The sequence below is a fragment of the Dermacentor andersoni genome, chromosome 2 (genome assembly GCF_023375885.2).
Source record: "Dermacentor andersoni chromosome 2, qqDerAnde1_hic_scaffold, whole genome shotgun sequence".
NCBI lineage: Eukaryota > Metazoa > Arthropoda > Arachnida > Ixodida > Ixodidae > Dermacentor > Dermacentor andersoni.
The window spans coordinates 231,781,493-231,800,788 of record NC_092815.1 but is presented as its reverse complement, the minus strand read 5'-3'; the positions used below and the strand labels follow the sequence as shown (position 1 = coordinate 231,800,788).

The 19,296-nt window shown below is 45.1% G+C and overlaps 1 protein-coding gene across 2 annotated transcripts in view; it reads left to right on the top strand.

The window, feature by feature from the left end:
• LOC126539811 (uncharacterized) overlaps positions 1–19,296 on the top strand; it is a 152,473-nt gene that overhangs the window by 113,786 nt on the left and 19,391 nt on the right. For both annotated transcript variants that reach the window (XM_050186638.3, XM_055075744.2), the window contains exon 7: positions 16,992–17,137. In XM_050186638.3, coding sequence (XP_050042595.2) covers positions 16,992–17,137 — 146 coding nt within the window. The remainder of the gene's footprint in view (positions 1–16,991; positions 17,138–19,296) is intronic.

Below are 19,296 nucleotides of genomic sequence, written 5' to 3'. Positions count from 1 at the left end.
TGATTAATAAGAACATAGCTGGTAACATACAGGAATTCTATAGCATTAACGAGAGGGTGGCATGTCTTGTTGTGAAACTTAATAAGAGGTACAAAATGAAGGTTGTACAGGTCTACGCCGCTACATCTAGTCATGATGACCAGGAAGTTGAAAGCTTCTATGAAGACGTGGAATCGGCGATGGGTAAAGTCAAAACAAAATACAGTATACTGATGGGCGATTTCAATGCCAGGGTAGGCAAGAAGCAGGCCGGAGACAAGTCAGTGGGGGAATATGGCATAGGCTCTAGGAAAAGCAGAGGAGAGTTATTAGTAGAGTTTGCAGAACAGAATAATATGCGAATAATGCATACCTTTTTCCGCAAGCGGGTTGGCCGAAAGTGGACGTGGAGGAGCCCGAATGGTGAGACTAGAAATGAAATCGACTTCATACTCTGCGCGAACCCTGGCATCATACAAGATGTAGACGTGCTCGGCAAGGTGCGCTGCAGTGACCATAGGATGGTAAGAACTCGAATTGGCCTTGACTTGAGGAGGGAACGGAAGAAACTGGTACATAAGAAGCCAATCAATGAGCTAGCGGTAAGAGGGAAACTAGAGGAATTCCGGATCAAGCTACAGAACAGGTATTCGGCTTTAACCCAGGAAGAGGACCATAGTGTTGAAGCAATGAATGACAACCTTATGGGCATCATTAAGGAGTGCGCAATAGAAGTCGGTGGTAACGCCGTTAAACAGGAAACCAGTAAGCTATCGCAGGAGACGAAAGATCTGATCAAGAAACGCCAATGTATGAAAGCCTCTAACCCTACAGCTAGAATAGAACTGGCAGAACTTTCTAAGTTAATCAACAAGCGTAAGACAGCGGACATAAGGAACTATATTATGGATAGAATTGAACAGGCTCTCAGGAACGGAGCAAGCCTAAAAGCAGTGAAGAAGAAACTAGGAATAGGCAAGAATCAGATGTGTGCGTTAAGAGACGAAGCCGGCAATCTCGTTACTAATATGGATGAGATAGTTTGTGGCTGAAGAGTTTTATAGAGATTTATACAGTACCAGTAACAGCCACGACGATAAGGTGAGAAAGAATAGGCTAGAGGAACTTGAAATCCCACAAGTAACACCGGAAGAGGTAAACAACGCCTTGGGAGCTATGCAAAGGGGGAAGGCAGCTGGGGAGGATCAGGTAACAGCAGATTTGTTGAAGGATGGTGGAACACTGTGCTAGAAAGATTGGCCGCCCTATATACACAATGCCTCATGACTTCGAACGTACCGGAATCTTGGAAGAACGCTAACATAATCCTAATCCATAAGAAAGGGGACGCCAAAGACTCGAAAAATTATAGACCGATCAGCTTACTGTCCGTTGCCTACAAAGTATTTACTAAGGTAATCGCAAATAGAATCAGAAATACCTTAGACTTCTGTCAACCAAAGGACCAGGCAGGATTCCGTAAAGGCTACTCAACAATAGACTATATTCACACTATCAATCAGGTGATAGAGAAATGTGCGGAATATAACCAACCCTTATATATAGCCTTCATTGATTACGAAAAAGCATTTGATTCAGTCGAAACCTCAGCAGTCATGGAGGCACTACGGAATCAGGGTGTAGATGAGCCATATGTAAAGATACTGGAAGCTATCTATAGCGGTTCCACAGCCACCGTAATCCTCCACAAAGAAAGCAACAAAATCCCAATAAAGAAAGGCGTCAGACAGGGAGATACGATATCTCCAATGCTATTCACAGCGTGTTTACAGGAAGTATTCAGAGACCTGGAGTGGGAAGAATTGGGGATAAAAGTTGATGGAGAATACCTTAGCAACTTGCGATTCGCTGATGATATTGCCTTGCTTAGTAACTCAGGAGACCAATTGCAATGCATGCTCGCTGACCTGGAGAGGCAAAGCAGAAGGGTGGGTCTGAAAATTAATCTACAGAAAACTAAAGTAATGTTTAACAGTCTCGGAAGAGAACAGCAGTTTACGATAGGTATCGAGGCACTGGAAGTGGTAAGGGAATACATCTACTTAGGGCAAGTAGTGACCGCGGATCCAGATCATGAGACTGAAATAACCAGAAGAATAAGAATGGGCTGGGGTGCGTTTGGCAGGCATTCTCAAATCATGAGCAGCAGGTTGCCACTATCCCTCAAGAGGAAAGTGTATAACAGCTGTGTCTTACCAGTACTCACCTACGGGGCAGAAACCTGGAGGCTTACGAAAAGGGTTCTGCTGAAATTGAGGACGACGCAACGAGCTATGGAAAGAAGAATGATAGGTGTAACATTAAGGGATAAGAAAAGAGCAGATTGGGTGAGGGAACAAACGCGCGTTAATGACATCTTAGTTGAAATCAAGAAAAAGAAATGGGCATGGGCAGGACATGTAATGAGGCGGGAAGATAACTGATGGTCATTAAGGGTTACGGACTGGATTCCGAGGGAAGGGAAGCGTAGCAGGGGGCGACAGAAAGTTAGGTGGGCAGATGAGATTAGGAAGTTTGGAGGGTCAACATGGCCACAATTAGTACATGACCGGGGTAGTTGGAGAAGTATGGGAGAGGCCTTTGCCCTGCAGTGGGCGTAACTAGGCTGCTGCTGATGATGATAATGATGTATTCCACATGACACATGCTGTATGCTTGCTAACTTAGCAGCATCAAAATCACAAGCCTAAATTTTAGACTGTGTGGTACAACGCGAAGCGGGACAGGGGACACATGAAGAAATGAGGGCGAGCGCTTATTGCTAACAGAAATTTTATTGCATGATACAAGGTGTTATATAGATATAACACAGGGAAAACGACATAGAAAATATATATGTAAGAAAGAAACAATAAAGATGAAAAACATTATAATGATCTCATCCCCGCTCACTGTTCGCCCTGCCACGGTCTAAAAATACCATCTCCCTTCTTGATAAGGCCAGAGATGGCTTACTTATGTACGGGCACAATTCACGTGCCATGCTAGCTGATTAAGCGATGATGCGCGTTCGATCGTTCTTGTGTGTGCCAATTACTTTTGTTTTTCTAAACAGAGGGTTACATCCGCATGCGCTGCAATGCAGGGCTGAGAAACCGTCCTTTCCATTCTCTTTTTTTTACATATGCATGTTTGTTTTTTACATATATATCTTTATGTCGTTTTCCCTCTACTTTTTATATAACGCTTTCAAGTTCAACTAAGTGCACAAACGTTCACGGTACTTTGATTATTATGTTTATATTTCAATTTCAATTCAATTTTTTTTTAAATTTCAGTTGGCTTTAAGCCGTTGTCCTTGTCTTTTCGTGTGTCCCTTTCGCGCTTCGCGCTGCACCACACCGTGTAAAATGGAAACCCAACTAGCCGAGACCATCACCCTTCTACCTTACAAACCTAAAGGATGTGCAGATTATGGTAAATAGTACATAGTAGATGTATAATATAGTACATGAGGGTGTACTTTACTTCAAGAACCAAAGTTTCTTCAAAGCAGTTATGTATGGGTGCACGCTGAAAGGTAAATAGAATTTAGAACACAGCAGTCAGTGCATTATTCATTAAAGTGGCCCTGAATTTAAACATAATAATCGAAGTGCCGTGAACGTTTGTGCACGTAGTTGAACTTGAAAGTAGTAAAGTTGAACAACTGGCAAATACTCCGAAGACGGCACGTTAATAGCGATTCGGCAAATGATATCACATGAAGTGGACAAGAAGCGCATATATAGTAATGCCGATATCTGTTAACTTTACATGTTTGAGCACTGTATTACGGTAAGCTTGGCAGCCGCAGTGCAGTCTGAATGTTTAGAAGACAGATACATGTCGGTTCCTGTTACTCGGGTAGCCGGACTCACCAGCCCACAACTTCTACCATTTCAGTGGCGGAAGTAGCTGACACCCTTGTCTTGCTATCCATTCGCGTATTACATCAAAAAATGCCTCAGTTCCACCCAAAAGGCTAAGCCTTGATAGAGATAGCAAAGCATTAGACAACAACAGGAAGCAAGGCTCGTAGTTTTATCAGCTGTATATATTGCAGAAAATAATCGCTTACTTAATCAACTAATTATCAGGGTGTCATGGGAGCACGGGCTAACATTTATTTATTTATTTATTTATTGATACCTTACAGGTTCCTAGAGGCATTTTGTAAGGGGGGACAGTACACTAAAGACTTTACAATAATTAGAATACATATGTGAATACATATACAAAATACACAGTGTACGAAATGCGCTAACATGCGGTAATGTGGTGTTAAAGTTGTACAAAAGACACACCGAACGCTTTTGAACGCGAGAGGTGAGGAAAGAAGAAACTTTCAGAAAGTAAAATATAACCAATATAAATACAAAGCGAGCGGGACACTGTTTGGCTATAACAAAACAGTATTTAAGGGGTAGTAACACATTAATAACGGGAAACTGAAGAAATAATAACACGCTAGGTCATATAGAGTTTGAAAAATGCGTTGTTAGAAGATGCCGCTATTTTTCCTGGTCACTCTCGTAAGCGATGGCGTTAGGAAGATTGTTCCAAAAGCGAATGTCCCTTGGAAGAGCAGAGTAGTTGAATGAACTAGTCTTTCCGTAGATGCGCATGAAATTGAACTGATTGTACAGCCGGTGTCACCTGTAATGACGAGTTTTGAGAGGCAGAACTGACGGTGCTGTATGTTGGACATATTTAAGAAATTATGATAGCAGGGCTACATCACGACGATCATGCAATGGCTGTAGTGAGAGGCCGAGTTCAATTTGTGTTATGCGTTTGTTATAGTCATAACAACGTGAAACAAAACGCACAGGCCTATTCTGAATAGATTCGAGTTTTTCGATCAAGTAATTCTGATGGTGAGACCAGACGGATGCAGCGTATTCAAGCTGAGGTCTTTAGTAAAGTTATGCAACTTTTGTCTTATGAGCCCTAATGATCTCGAAGTATTGGCGCATATGTGTGCAATGTGCGTTGATCACGAAAGAGTCGAAGTTAGGTTAACTCCATGATATGAACGAAAATCACTCGCGTCAAGTAATATGATAAATATGTTCAACGGGACAAATGCCTAACACGGCTATTTTCCCGCTTCCTCGTACTTAGCTGCAGATATAATTTGGCCGGTGACTGATCAAATAATTCATCCATGTATGAAGATGTTTCCAAATGGCTTTAGGCGTTCACAAAAGAGTCTGTGCACCCTTTAAATAATTTCACCAGAAAGCAAGAGCATCCGCCGCACTTGAGAGCAATGTTAGCATGGAAGCTCGATAGACTGCATGATGTGTGAATGCCGTAAAACGGCAAGAAGCAGCGAGATCGCCAATAGTGAGCATGAGCGTGCAAAACCATGATGATGATATATAGGCACGCCCTCGAACGGGGGCGGTGACAAATAATCACCTAGCCTGCTTGAGCCAATGCGCTATGCTATACATGCTTTTAACTGTAACATTTTGTCTACATCTCTTTAATGTCTTTTGTCTTCCTTATACCTTTTATATATATTTTCTACCTCTGCTTATGCCTGGAATGAGTTCGGTCATATTATCCCTTCCCTGCTTTTTCTCCAAGAGTCTAAACGTATCGTGCTTAAGTCGACTGCTGACCGGTTGATGCTTTCATCCACTTTAAATCTCAGCGCTTCTGGATGGAACACGTTACTTGCGGGTCTCACCGGCTGAATACCTTTGCATTCCTTTAGGATGCATTATTTTGTCTCCGGATTTTCGCTGCAGCATACACATACTCTGTCCTGCTTCGAATATATGCTTATATGTTTGTTCTTAATATTTGCTAATATGTTCTTAAACAACCAGCTCAAGTCTCAAAGAGCAAGGCACTGCCAATTGTGTTACCGTACAGATTTTGCTTTATAATGTCTTTGATGCCATTCTTGTAAATCCCCATGGCATTTCTTTGTTTCCATCCTTTGCATTCAATTTACGGTTTCTGCTTTCCTCGCTTTTCTTGATGGCTCCTACTTGTTTATTTACACTTTCAGTTACCCTGTTCCAGGTTGCCGACATTCTTGACCTCTTCCTGAATTCTGTTTCCGCGCTTTTGCAGCACAGATATTTGTGCACTCTAACCACCAAATTATTTTCATTCAGGTCCCTGAGTCTTTCTGTAAAACGAACTTTGCTCTGTATTTCTCTGTCTTCAAAAGAGGCCCGACCCATATTGTCCTGCACTGCCTCATTTTCTTCATTTTATCGTGTACCCCTAAGTCCATCCGGCCTACGATCTTCAGAGCTAGCGCCCTCGGCTTGACGGCTTGCTTCGCGAGTGCGTGCCGTTGTTATCCGTATATCCACCCCACACCTCGAGAAACACAGATGAGGCAGCTGGAAACATTTGAAGCTACCGTTACTTATTTCTTAGCAGAATACGTCGCAGGTACTCCGACCCGCCGCGGTAGCTTAGTGCCTACAACTTTGCGCTGCTGAATTCAAGCTAGCGCCTCTGATCCTGGCGGCTGCGGCCGGATTTCGATGGAGTACTGCAATTAGCTGTACATTGAAGCGCACCAGCTGAATTTAACAAACTCCCGAGTAGCAGACTTTATGCAATGCCTAGTAACAATGTCGTGGTCAGATGTAAAACACTAGAATTTATTTCATTTTCGCAGCTACTCATACGCTATCTTCCTCCTTTTATCTCATGGGGGCCTGAACTACACCTCGGGCGCAATGAAGAAACACAATCCGCAGTAGCGTACGCTGCTGTGAACACCTCAGCCAAATCTTGCAGACGTGTGGGGTGCGTAGAGCTCGCAAGCGGAATACGAAGTCGCCTCTTTCTCAAACACTGTCTTTTTAACAGAAGCTTTCTCCTCACTTTTCCGGCTGCAATGGCTAGTCGTATAGCAGGTTCCCATGCATGGCTGCTGTTGGCTAATAGATGTCATCAATCAACAAGGGAGTTTATGCCTGTGAGATTCTTCCTTCTGCTACTGTGCATACTCAGAAACGCATTTTAATAAACAAGCGAAAGTGTGCGTTTCGATATTGAACAGGAACTCCGTACTTGCGGAAGTACGACAATCGTACTGTCCCCGACTCTCGCCTGCTAACGCTTGGCCGCGGCTGCCCGCGTAGCAACGAAACTTTGGCCACAATGCTTATCGGCGTCGTGGCCGTCGTGTTTTGATAATTTCTATTAGTTTTGAACAATCGACTAGCCTCGAAACATGCGAAACTTAAGATCCGAGCAGACTTACACTGGCCAGCGCGCGCTCATTTCTGGCTGCTCTTTGCTAGACGCCTTCGCAGACATGGTTTCGTATCGAGCAATTGCGCAAACTGCTCAATATGGATGTGGCTACTATCGGTTGGTCAAGCTGATACAGGACAAAGCTCATCCACACCAAACTGCGGGGCCAGACTGGAACACGTGAGCACGAGAACGCACTCTAGTCCAGTCGCGCACAAAGTAAACGGCTACAGTTGCATGTGGCTGCGTGTGCGGCGCAGACACCGTGGCCGCGGAAGTGTGCCGCGACGCTGAGGACAACCGCGTGTTCGGATTGGTGAGTGACGCGTGGGCACCGACTACGGGGCATCTAACTGCCCTATTTTCAGCGAAGGACTAATTGCGTACACATTTTTTACTACTGATAAACTCTGCGAAATAGTGCGAATACCACGTGACTCGGCTCCCACCCGCATCATAAAGCAGCGCCCTCGAACAGGCTTTTTCTGAGTTAGCCAGAACAAAATAAAGAAAATAAAGAAAAAATCAATGCCCAAGCACTCCATACAGATGGTTAACCAGCAAAGCTGAAACATGCGGCCCCGGTGTTTATCAATGGGTTAATCCCGACGGTTTGTTAAACGACGGCTTGGTAGGCTGCGGCATCCTCGGTACGCAGTTGCTGCTTGCGCTCGGCTGCACGAGCCTGTTCTTCTCACCCGGCTGCAGCCTTGGGACGGCGCAGGCGAACTCGTTCCCGGTTCTGCTCGCGGCGTTGCAGTCGAAAGCTGCCTGCTCCTAAGGAGTACGTATGACGCGTGGCCTAGCCATTTCGGAGCCGGAGAGAAACTGCTACGCACCCGCTCCGCTGCGACGGAGAGCAACGACGTCACTACTGGTGCAGCTAATCGCGCGCCTCTCTATTGCTTTTTTTTTTGCATGCGCATGACGTTGCGCCAGAGGAGCTTTCGGCATACAGGTTGCAGACGGACCGACGTACGAATCGGCTAGCCATATACAGCTCCGCTGTAAAACATTGCGATCGAGCTAGTGCATTATCTGCACGCCTCGGATGAAGTAACGCATCGCGTCGTCATCATTATTAGGTTACCTAAAGGCGCACCTCCTCCGCTGTTCCGTGCCACATTTACTGAAGGGGACGGAGCCGACCCATTGAAGGCAATTATATGAGCATGCTCCGCCATTTTCAATCATACTTCAGACGGCCGCTGCGTAGTCAGCAGCCGTCGCACGCGTTGCAGGTTTTGCTGTGACTACTCCAGAATGACTTGGTGCTGCGTCCTGCAGTGCTCTTGTCAGTCTAGAAGCAACAGGCGGATGTTTTCATTTCAGGGAGATAAAAACGTCCATTTATGAATGGCCAATATTACACGGAGCAACACGCCGCCACGAACGCCCTGTGCGTGCACACCTATTTTCCTTTCTAAGCACACGATACTCCTACCGTGTATCAAACCACTAACCCCAATTAGTTCCTTAAGGCAAGTGTTTTACCCTGCCGGTAATTATTGCCATTTCCAATATATATATATATATATATATATATATATATATATATATATATATATATATATTATCTCCGACGTGCGTCCGCTAATTTCTCACAACACAGCTACTTCATCACCACGCTCGTAACTTTCCTTCAACAATGCCTTTATCACCCCCACATTACCTGCAATTTCTATTTCCCTGCGACATTTGATTATTCGCACAAGTTCCACTTCGTGCTTATACGTCTTTGCACAAGCGTTTGTTCTTACGCGCCTTTCGTTTATTTTTCCGCGTGTGAGTTAACTTTTTTTTGGAAGCGCTTCAAGTCAGAATAAAAGACACGGTGCAAAATATCAAAACAAGGGCAGTCGCTGATGAACTGCGCCGCAGCCACAACCAGTTCTACTTTGTAGAGCTCCAGGCAGTGACTATTGCCAAATATCTGGTGTTTTTGAGTGCCTGAGTCTTTCGCATAACAAATAAAGCATCATGCTGCTTCTGCAAATAAAGCATTTGGTAGCTAGTCAGCGCTCTGCCCTGTGCTCTTTACTCGCCAGTCCTGTGTCGAGCTGTTTCTGTTTTATTCCAAAGCCCAAGTAGCACGCGTTCGTAGCGCAACACCGTTGAACACTGTCTCGAATGTACTAGACCTATTTCAGTTAGCTTCTAAAGCGAAGTTTTCTTTGCCTCTTCCTTCAACTTTACCACTGCTGCTGCTGCTGCTGCTGTCTGGCACACAACGTTGGGGGTCGTCCAGAGCAAGTGTATACATGTCAGGAGCACGGGAGAGAGTAAAGGCGACGCGAGAAACTCGTTCGGACCTTTGCACCGCGCCGAATGTGTACAATTCCTTGTGGAGCTTCCTGGGCGTCGCCTCATTAGCATTTCTATAGCGGTAATTATACGTGACCCCTGCAAAAGTATTGCAGAAATTGCACCGCTTATCTTCCTACTAGTGTGCAGGTCCAGCGGGGAAATAGAAAGGCAGAGAGGAGGGGAGAGCATGCACAGAACGGGTAGAACCGACGCAGTCGCAAAACGAGTGAGCAACAACTTTGCCACTCTCCCCTCGCCGTTCCCACACAAGGTGTTGTGTGTGTGTGGGGGGGGGGGCGGTGCATACGAATCGGACACGTGAGAAGTCGGGAAACCGCTACTACTATAGACACGAGTGCGGTTGCGGGCAAACGATATAAATTAAGCAGGAGGCGGAAACTCCCTATACCTCCTTTGGGACACTCGGTCCCGTGCCGTTCGCGGCGGCAGCGCCGCTTCCACCACTGGCGTTTGCCGGATATCCAACTGGAAATAATTCACAAACAAAACAATGATCCATGACGTCACTGATGAGCTCAAAGGAAGAGGGCGCGGCGGGTCACCGGGAGGAGGAGGCTTGCTGCGAAGAAAACCTCGTAAACTTCGTAAAATAGCGCCACGCTTTGAAGAATGCCGCTTCCTCCTTGCGCGCTCTGGCCAACGCAGACGCCGCGTCGCTATTGGCCTAATGGCACCACGTGGGTCCTCGCGCCGGATTCGTTTGTTTACCTTCGCACTAAAACACATTCCACACGACTATACGAACTAGTTGCGAGTCTCGCACAGTATACTCCCACGCCACGTGTACTTTGTTTATATAAGCAGTACGGATTATATAAACAGTACTTAATTGTATTGTACGTTAGCAGGCTTGAATTCGCGGGCATGCGTGGCTGCTTGTGAAAGCGTGATTACGAAACCTTTAGGATTCAGCGCATTTTTTTTGACAAAATGTGAGGCTCGAGCGTCAAAACTCATCTAAGGAAAGCAACTCTGCATTTTGTGCTTACTAACGAGCCTTGTTTAGAGCGATAGCTTTGTTTGCCTCTTTTGTTCGTGTTCGTCATTGGCGGTTGCCCAGTGGATTTGCGATACAAAGTAAAAGTGTGCGTGCTCTCCCGAAAACACGTTCGTCGCCTAACGACAGCATCATAAGCCTTTAAGACGTACATGTTAATTCGTGTCAGCTTTAAAGTGTGTGTAGGTTAAGATGCTGTGGGGCAGCACTCGCAAAGAAAACGTGCGGTAGCCCGCTCCTTCAATGGCTGGTTTAGTCGTTCGCTCATTTGTTTAGTCTTTCGCTTACTCGTTTGTTCAACTGTGAGCTAGTTCGACCGCTATGTCTCTGAGACACAAGTAATGAGATAACAAATGGTGCCTCAATATGAATGACTGCATCATTTCACATACCGCAATTTCCGCCGCGTCATAGCGCAACAATTTTATTGCGCTGTCACCACTTCACTAAAGTCAGATCTCTCAAATGTTATTTTGGAGGGAGCGCAACCACCCTCAATGCATTCACCTGGGTGCAACTCGGATCGCGACAAGTAAGTCACTTCGTGAACGGACGAGCTAACGCACGATAAAATGTTATTCGTGATGAGTCACTAACCTGAAAAAATAATGCACTTGTTTGAGCCTGACTGAAGCGCCGTTACCACATTCCCGCTTCACGAAGAAATACAAAAAAAAAACGGATTTCATTTATTATGTACGCAGAATCCCTACTCGATGATCGGCCACGCGTATTTCTGTCGACTTTGAGGCACGAGAAACATAACAGCACCAGCGCCCACCTCCGAGCCTTTGCGCGGGTTTAGAAGATTCGCAAGCATGCACGTTGGCGGTGCTGTAGCTTGTGATACTCTTTGGAACCTTCAGAGCAGCGATCGTTCGTGCCCTCTGTCGGCCTTTGTACGTCATAGCTGATACGCGGCGCGAATTCACATGGTAAGGACGGCGCGGAATGTTTAGGCTACTGCATGAGTGCTTGCTGGAGGTCAGAATATTGGCATTCGATCGTAAATGTTTTATTTACAACCATTCGCAACAAGGTCTTGTGACACGCACTTGACAAATGTTGCGTACCTAATTGTAGCGCACGCGATACATTCGGAGTCGTCATGGCACAGCGTTAGCGCTCGTTCAGATACATTTTTAAACAAATAGTTGTCAAGACAGGAGAAAAAAAGCTGCCATCACTGAATTTGTATAACCATCCGTATAGAAATTCTGTGCTGTACACGAAGTTACTCGGAGATAGAAAGCGAACACTTAAAGCGCACCGCGTCGCTATGCGTGCATTCACTCTGCGAAAGGTCGTCAGCTACGCTTGAGCTGTGTAGACCGCGCCACGGTCGAGGAGGGAGCGTGAAAGGGAAGAGAAACGATGAGGAGAGAAGGTGGAGGAGGAAAGGGTCGCCACTTCACGAAGTTTAAGAGGTTTTAGCCGCGAAGCCACCCTTTCCCACTTCGCATGCAAGCGGGCTGTGTTCGTATTTGAAGGAAAAAACCAGTAACAAAACACAAAGGACAAGAAGAGAGGTTCACACCAGAAAGACTGGTCGTTCTGGTGTGAACCCCTCTTCTTGTCCTTTGTGTTTTGTTACTGGTTCTTTTTTTCTTGAAATATGTACCGACTGGCCCGGATTTCGACCCTTCTGTGTTCGCATTCTCTTGCACGTCCGCTAGCCGCGCGGCGACATTAGCCAAATTGCGGAGCAGAACTCGCTCAAGTGGGCCGTGTTTACGAAGCGCTTTTTTCTGCCGCGTTTACATCGGAAGCTTGTATTCCTTGTTTAAAGCACTGGGACAACGCTCGTACACACCAGTGCCAAGCAATCGTAATGAAAAATATTTATAAAGCAAACCATCGTTAACTACCAGTATTCAGAGGTAATATTTTTCAACAATATTTTTAATACATTTCGTCATTTCGTGAAAGTAGCCGCTTTGAAATTTCTAACTTGTGGTTATGTTTAGGGCTGCAGTCCAACTAGTCCACAGATATAGGGAGGAGGGGTAGTATAAAGAAAATAATTTCCTGGCACCATCAAGCGTTAATTTTCGCGCGTTTTGAAGCGGATCAACTAAAGCTGGCCGATTTCTCAGTCAGCCAAAACTCCAAACAAGTAATTGTTGAACGTTTCTTCTTTTTATTCACACATTCCGCACTGGAAAATACTGACCTCCACGCAGTGCGGAAGCGTTAATCTGCAGAAGCAATTTTCATTCACAACTGAAATTTGTACATAATGAGCGAACACACATTCCAGAAAATTCAAACCTATGCGAAATTAAGCCATCACGGGCTGGTCACACGGAACTTGACTATCCTGTATGTTATGACGGCGACACATTTTGTCGCTCACAGAAAGAAGGTAGAGTACAACACATGTATTTCACTGACAGTATGAGAAGTAAGGACCCCCGTAATATTAAACTGGCTACATCCATCTGCATGAACAGGAAGAAGCATATAATTGCTTTAACAAATTGAACTACATACCGAATGAGGGAGCATGTTAGTGCTTACAAGCGCATATAATCTTGCTGTCGTCATACTTTGCGTCATATTCATATATACAGAAAAGCACACCGAGTATTAGGACACTGTTTGGACATAACACCAACGCAACGAACAGACAATTCACAAAAAAACTTAAGTAGCACTCTTCATCGCACGGGGGATTAGCAGTTTGCTCTTAATTATCATTAAATACACTATACATCTATTACTGGTATTAGTAAATACATTTTTCGCCGGTAGAACAAATAACATTGCGCCTAGTCTATAACACAGGTGCTCAAAAACTTGCACACACCGAAGCTGTGCCTCAAGCAAGGTAACGGAGCCTACGGAACCGTCTACGCTCCAAAATTCACATAAAAGAGGAAGCTTGAACCTTCTTCAGTACGATATCTCATAATGGTGAATCAAAACGCTTCAGGAAATTATGTGCGTGCATCCTTTCGCCGTCATCGCTCTCGAAATTTGATAAGCCTTCACTTTTTCTTTACTTTAGCCTTGGCCGTATGTGTCGAGAAAGAGTGCACAAAAATGTATAGCCCAACAAACACGCCTTCAGTACAAGAATTTCACCAACAGCATGCTAATGGGATGCCGTCATGACGAGTGGGTCAAGCGACACTGTTCCTGTGTCAGCCAACTGAGGCTTGCACAGAACTGGTTTACTCATGCAATATGAGTACCTGCTCAGAAAATAAAGTGATACACTCGTGCTTACCTGCTGTTATTAGGAAACCTGAAAAACTTCGCAGGAATTCCCGGTGTTAGAATACCACAGAGCCGCGAAACGCATGTGATGCCCCGATTTAGCCATCTTCGTCTAATGCTTGGCTGACCTGGTTCCCTGCGTCTTCCGTTCGTTGCAAGCCTGATCGAGCTTCTTTGTCTTATCTTTCATATCTTCGACCCGAAACAGATGACCAAGCGCGCTCCGACTTTTGTTATCGCTTAGCGAGCGACAAGGGTGAACGGAGGTAAGCTCGACGGATGCACGAAGACAACTACTTCTCGCGCTTCGACCGATTTAAACTTCACATAAAGAGAAATAAAAAAATAGGTTAGGATGTCTGGCAACCGCTTGGAGCGCGCACGTTCCTTGAAACCGAAACTAGCATTCGCCTTCCGAGGGTTGATTTAAGTTCGCGATATGGTGGGGTACGTTTCTGCTATTTGTGAAAACTAAACACCATGCAGATTTGTCAAGCGGACAACTTAGGCAGGGCGTGCAGAAGCAGAGGCACATTAATGCATACCGTAGGGTCTAGGCGGCACTACGGAAGCGGTGACGCGCCAAATCAACATTTCTGTACCTGCCGCAGTAGCTTTGCGGCTATGCCATTGCTCGAGGTCGCAGGTTTGATGCCGACCGCAGCAGCCGCATTTCGACGGGGGCGAAATAAAAGCACTCGTGCACTTGGATTTGGGGCCAAATTAGCCAACATCAGGTCTCAAACAGCAATTTACAGTAGGTAGCAAGGCACTGGAAGTGGTAAGGGAATATATCTACTTAGGGCAGGTAGTGACGGCGGATCCGGATCATGAGACGGAAATAATAAGAAGAATAAGAATGGGCTGGGGCGCGTTTCGCAGGCATTCTCAGATGATGAACAGCAGGTTGCCATTATCCCCCAAGTTAAAAGTGTATGATAGCTATGTCTGACCAGTACTCACGTACGGGGCAGAAACCTGGAGGCTTACGAAAAGGGTTCTACTTAAATTGAGGACGACGCAACGAGCTATGGAAAGAAGAATGATGGGTGTAACGTTAAGGGATAAGAAAAGAGCAGATTGGGTGAGGGAACAAACGCGAGTTAATGACATCTTAGTTGAAAGCAAGAAAAAGAAATGGGCATAGGCAGCACATCTAATGAGGAGGGAAGATAACCGATGGTCATTAAGGGTTACGGACTGGTTTTCAACGGAAGGGAAGCGTAGCAGGGGGCGGCAGTAAGTTAGGTGGGCGGATGAGATTAAGAAGTTTGCAGGGACGACATGGCCACAATTAGTACATGAGCGGGGTTGTTGGGGAAGTATGGGAGAGGCCTTTGCCCTGCAGTGGGCGTAACCAGGCTGATGAAGATATAATAAAGAAATGAGAAATTAATGGAAATTAAAGTGGATGAAAAAACAACTTGCCGCAGGTGGGAACCGAACCCACAACCTCAGAGCCGCCAAGGTCTGTGAGTGGTGGCGCTGGCTAACACTCCCAGGGGTCTACTAGCACACATAAATACCCAAGAAAGTGGATGGGGAAACAGCGCTGCAGTAGCTCAATTGGTAGAGCATCGCAAGCATCGCACGAGAAATGCGAAGGTTGTGGCTTCGGTTCCTACCTGCGGCAAGTTGTTTTTTCATCCACTTTAATTTCCATTAATTTATCATTTCTTCATTCCATTTATTAAGCACAAGTAATTTCCCCTATGTTGTCCTTGGTGTCAGTGTTTGTTGGCTTCTCATGATATGACTAATAAAAATCGAGCCCCTCGGTTAACCTCCTTTCTTCTCGTTCATTACCTAAAGAGGGTCTCGAATCCGGCAACATTGATGCCTTCAAGTACCATATGTGGGTTTATTGACCAGTTGCCTTCACCCAAAAAGATCACTTTCTCGTGACGCCTGCGGCAACAAGGACGTTCCACGTCCGCCGCCAAGGTCTGTGAGTGGTGGCGCTGGCTAACACTCCTAGGGTTCTACTAGCACATATAAATACCCAAGAAATAAGGATGGGGAAACAGCGCCGCGGTAGCTCAATTGGTAGAGCATGGCACGCGAAATGCGAAGGTTGTTGGTTTGGTTCCAACCTGCGGCATGTTGTTTTTTCATCCACTTTAATTTCCATTAATTTATCATTTCTTCATTCCATTTATTAAGCACAAGTAATTTCCCCTATGTTGTCCTTGGTGTCAGTGTTCGTTGGCTTCTCATGATATGACTAACAAAAATCGAGCCCCTCGGTTAACCCCCTTTCTTCTCGTTCATTACTTAACGAGGGTCTCGAATCCGGCAACATTGATGCCTTCAGGTAGCATATGTGGGTTTATTGACCAGTTGCCTTCACCCAAAAAGATCACTTTCTCGTGACGCCTGCGGCAACAAGGACGTTCCACGTCCGCCGCCAAGGTCTGTGAGCGGTGCCGCTGGCTAACACTCCCAGGGTTCTACTAGCATACATAAATACCCAAGAAAGTGGATGGGGAAACAGCGCCGCGGTAGCTCAATTGGTAGAGCATCGCACGCGAAATGCGAAGGTTGTGGGTCCGGTTCCCACCTGCGGCAAGTTGTTTTTTCATCCACTTAAATTTCCATTAATTTATCATTTCTTCATTCCATTTATTAAGCACAAGTAATTTCCCCTATGTTGTCCTTGGTGTCAGTGTTTGTTGGCTTCTCATGATTTGAATTGCAATACGTCACACAATACACCTTCTAGGAACGCTTTCGCGCAGTTATTTCTTGCACGAACGTCTGTATACGCAGAAAGACCTTCTCGCGTCACCGCTCTAGGCGCACGGTACTTCATAGTGGGATTCAGCATGGCGCGAGCCGTAGCAGACAACGTTGTTGTCGCCACCCTGCATGGAGCGGCGGGCGAGGGAGGATATCGAGCTACCCTAATCCTCCAATCGCGTAGCACGGCGGCAAAATTGAAGCCTTTGGTGGCTTTTTCAAGATCCAGGGGCCTGAGTGCGGTGTAGCTTTCTGCGTGAGCCATACACAGCAACTGAAGTGCTGTTGAAGGAACCTACATGCAAGCATTTGCACGAAATCTTTCTAGCACGGTCATTGTTGGGCGCTCTGCTTAAAAAATTGCAACGATGCACATGTGTTTCGAAGATTGTGTCGTTGTAGGACCAACTACAACCCTATACAATACGGCTGTGTTCTATCTTAAGAAGTGTTGATAAATGTGACATTGCAATCAATTCTTGTTTAGGAACGGTGAGTGGTCCAAGTCTTGCCTAAGGAGCCTCGACATGAGATTTTGCACGGCAACAGAAAAGAATGGCTGGGATCGCTTGGCTGGAGCGTACGACCACGCAATGTCTATGCTCTGTGACAACGCCGGAAAAGTTTTAACTGGTGAGTCCTTGCGTTTTGTCACCCTTTTCTACTTGCTGGAACCCTGACCCAAGAATCATGCAGCCTGCTTTAAACGTCGGCAATGCACCCTCCAACGATGCATTCAAAATACGCTCCCGAAAAGGTTGTGGTGAACTTAGTTAGCAAACGCAAGGTTACAAATAAAGCCTATCCATATTTCTGGCAGGATTCGTGGCGACGATGGCTAACTAAACATTTTTTTCACGCCCTTCATGCTCCTCTGCCGGCAGTTAAGCACTTACGCGAAGCTTTTTACTCGATTACTCTCTGTTCGAGATAACGCAAGGGTCAACGAAGTACAGATATATAGAGATGTCAGCGGGACAGATCTATAATTTGCTAATGGCTAAATCTCATAACGCTGCTTTACTTTAGGGTGTATATTTTTTATCGATTTATTGACACAGTGCAGTCTGACTTGGCTTCGATAAGCATGGGCATAAAAGCATATATACATGCTTAAAGGTGCGACCACGTTAGGCGATAAAAGCACTGTTGGTAACATTTTTCGACAAATTTAGGTTGCCAGATTGGGCTAAACAAATTTTTTTTGGCGAAATGTCACCAAGTCATCTCGATAACAATCTCCTAGGAATGGATGGATGGATGGATGGATGGAAAAACTTTATTGAGGTCCATCGGAACGCGTCCTAGCACGGAGCAGGCCGCTCCTTCTCCGCCACGTCACGGGCCCATTGGACTGCCCATAGTTGGACTTCAAAATCTGGACTTGGACGACGTCCTAGTCGCCCCGTAACTCCGGGCACTGCCAAGCATGTGATTTAAGTTGGCAAAGTCTGAGCAAAGCGTGAAAGTGTTTGACGTTTGAGTTTCGGGATATGCTAGCAATTTGGTCATTATTTTTCAATTCCACCATGAGATGAAATGGGAGCTCGACGATGAACAAAGCCGTAGTAGAAAAATTTTAGCGGGACCATTTAGTCGTCATTTATGTCACTGAAAAAGCCGCTAAAACGTCTCTAAGAGCTAAAAAAGCAATTTCGTTGAGGTGAATAAGTATTTAGCCACGTTATTGCTACATCATCATCGCCGTCTATCGACTGAGACCGACGACGTGCGAGCCATACCGTGAACGATAAACTAAGTTTTTAGTGCACGTATACTGGCCAGCGTCCTTGAGACGAGCCATCACGTGGAGCGGCTGTCAGGTTATCTGGGGCCGAAGTAACGAACTTTTTTTCTTCGTATGCGCTCTTTACCATTGACCGGGTACCTTTACTAATTAATATGTCCAACATCACCAGTGGCTGGAATTTTCTCTTGCGAGCAATTTTAGTCTAAGAGCTTATTTTAAATTTTGGTCCTACATATTACCACTGCCGAACGCTCCATGTGTCCCACTTGAGGCAGAATATGAAAAAAAGTGCAAGTACCACGTAACTGGACAGAACCGAGGTAATGGGTATCCGTAATGGAGCAAGCCAGACTATATTTTGCTGCAAGTTCATATTCACTCATTATTTACTCGACTTTTGAAATATTATATTCGGAAGAAAACTGTCAACGACAAATTTGTAAACAACCCTAAAAATTACTGATTCAGCTTTTTAGTGCTCAAGTTGCGCGGCACATTTTCTTTTTTCAGGGGTTTTATTTCGTGCATGGGAAAAACTATTATCTGTGACGTGTTGAGCAGCATAAAGCTGGACAGAAAATTTGTCCGGTTAGTCTATATTTTTGTCATTGACACATTTGCTCTGAAAATTATGCTTCGGTAATTGGTTAAGTTTTAATAACTAATTATTTATTTATGTCAAAAAAAATATTCTGACATGTTACAAGCGACGGCAAACAACATTACCTTGGTCCTGTCCAGCCACGTGGCATTGACATAGATATATATATATATATATATATATATATATATATATATATATATATATATATATATATATATATATATATATATATATATATATATATATATATATATTTAATTTTGGCGCAAGTTACCCGGTACTCAGTACGCTAAGCAGTGCGCTGTCTCGTGTTGTGCAATTCCTTTTATTACCCTTTGTCCTATCAATTACTCAAGCTCTGATCATGGACATATCATTACATCGTCAAGCTCAACCTAGACCAGCCGGCAAATCTAAAGGAGTGTTGGTTCGATTATG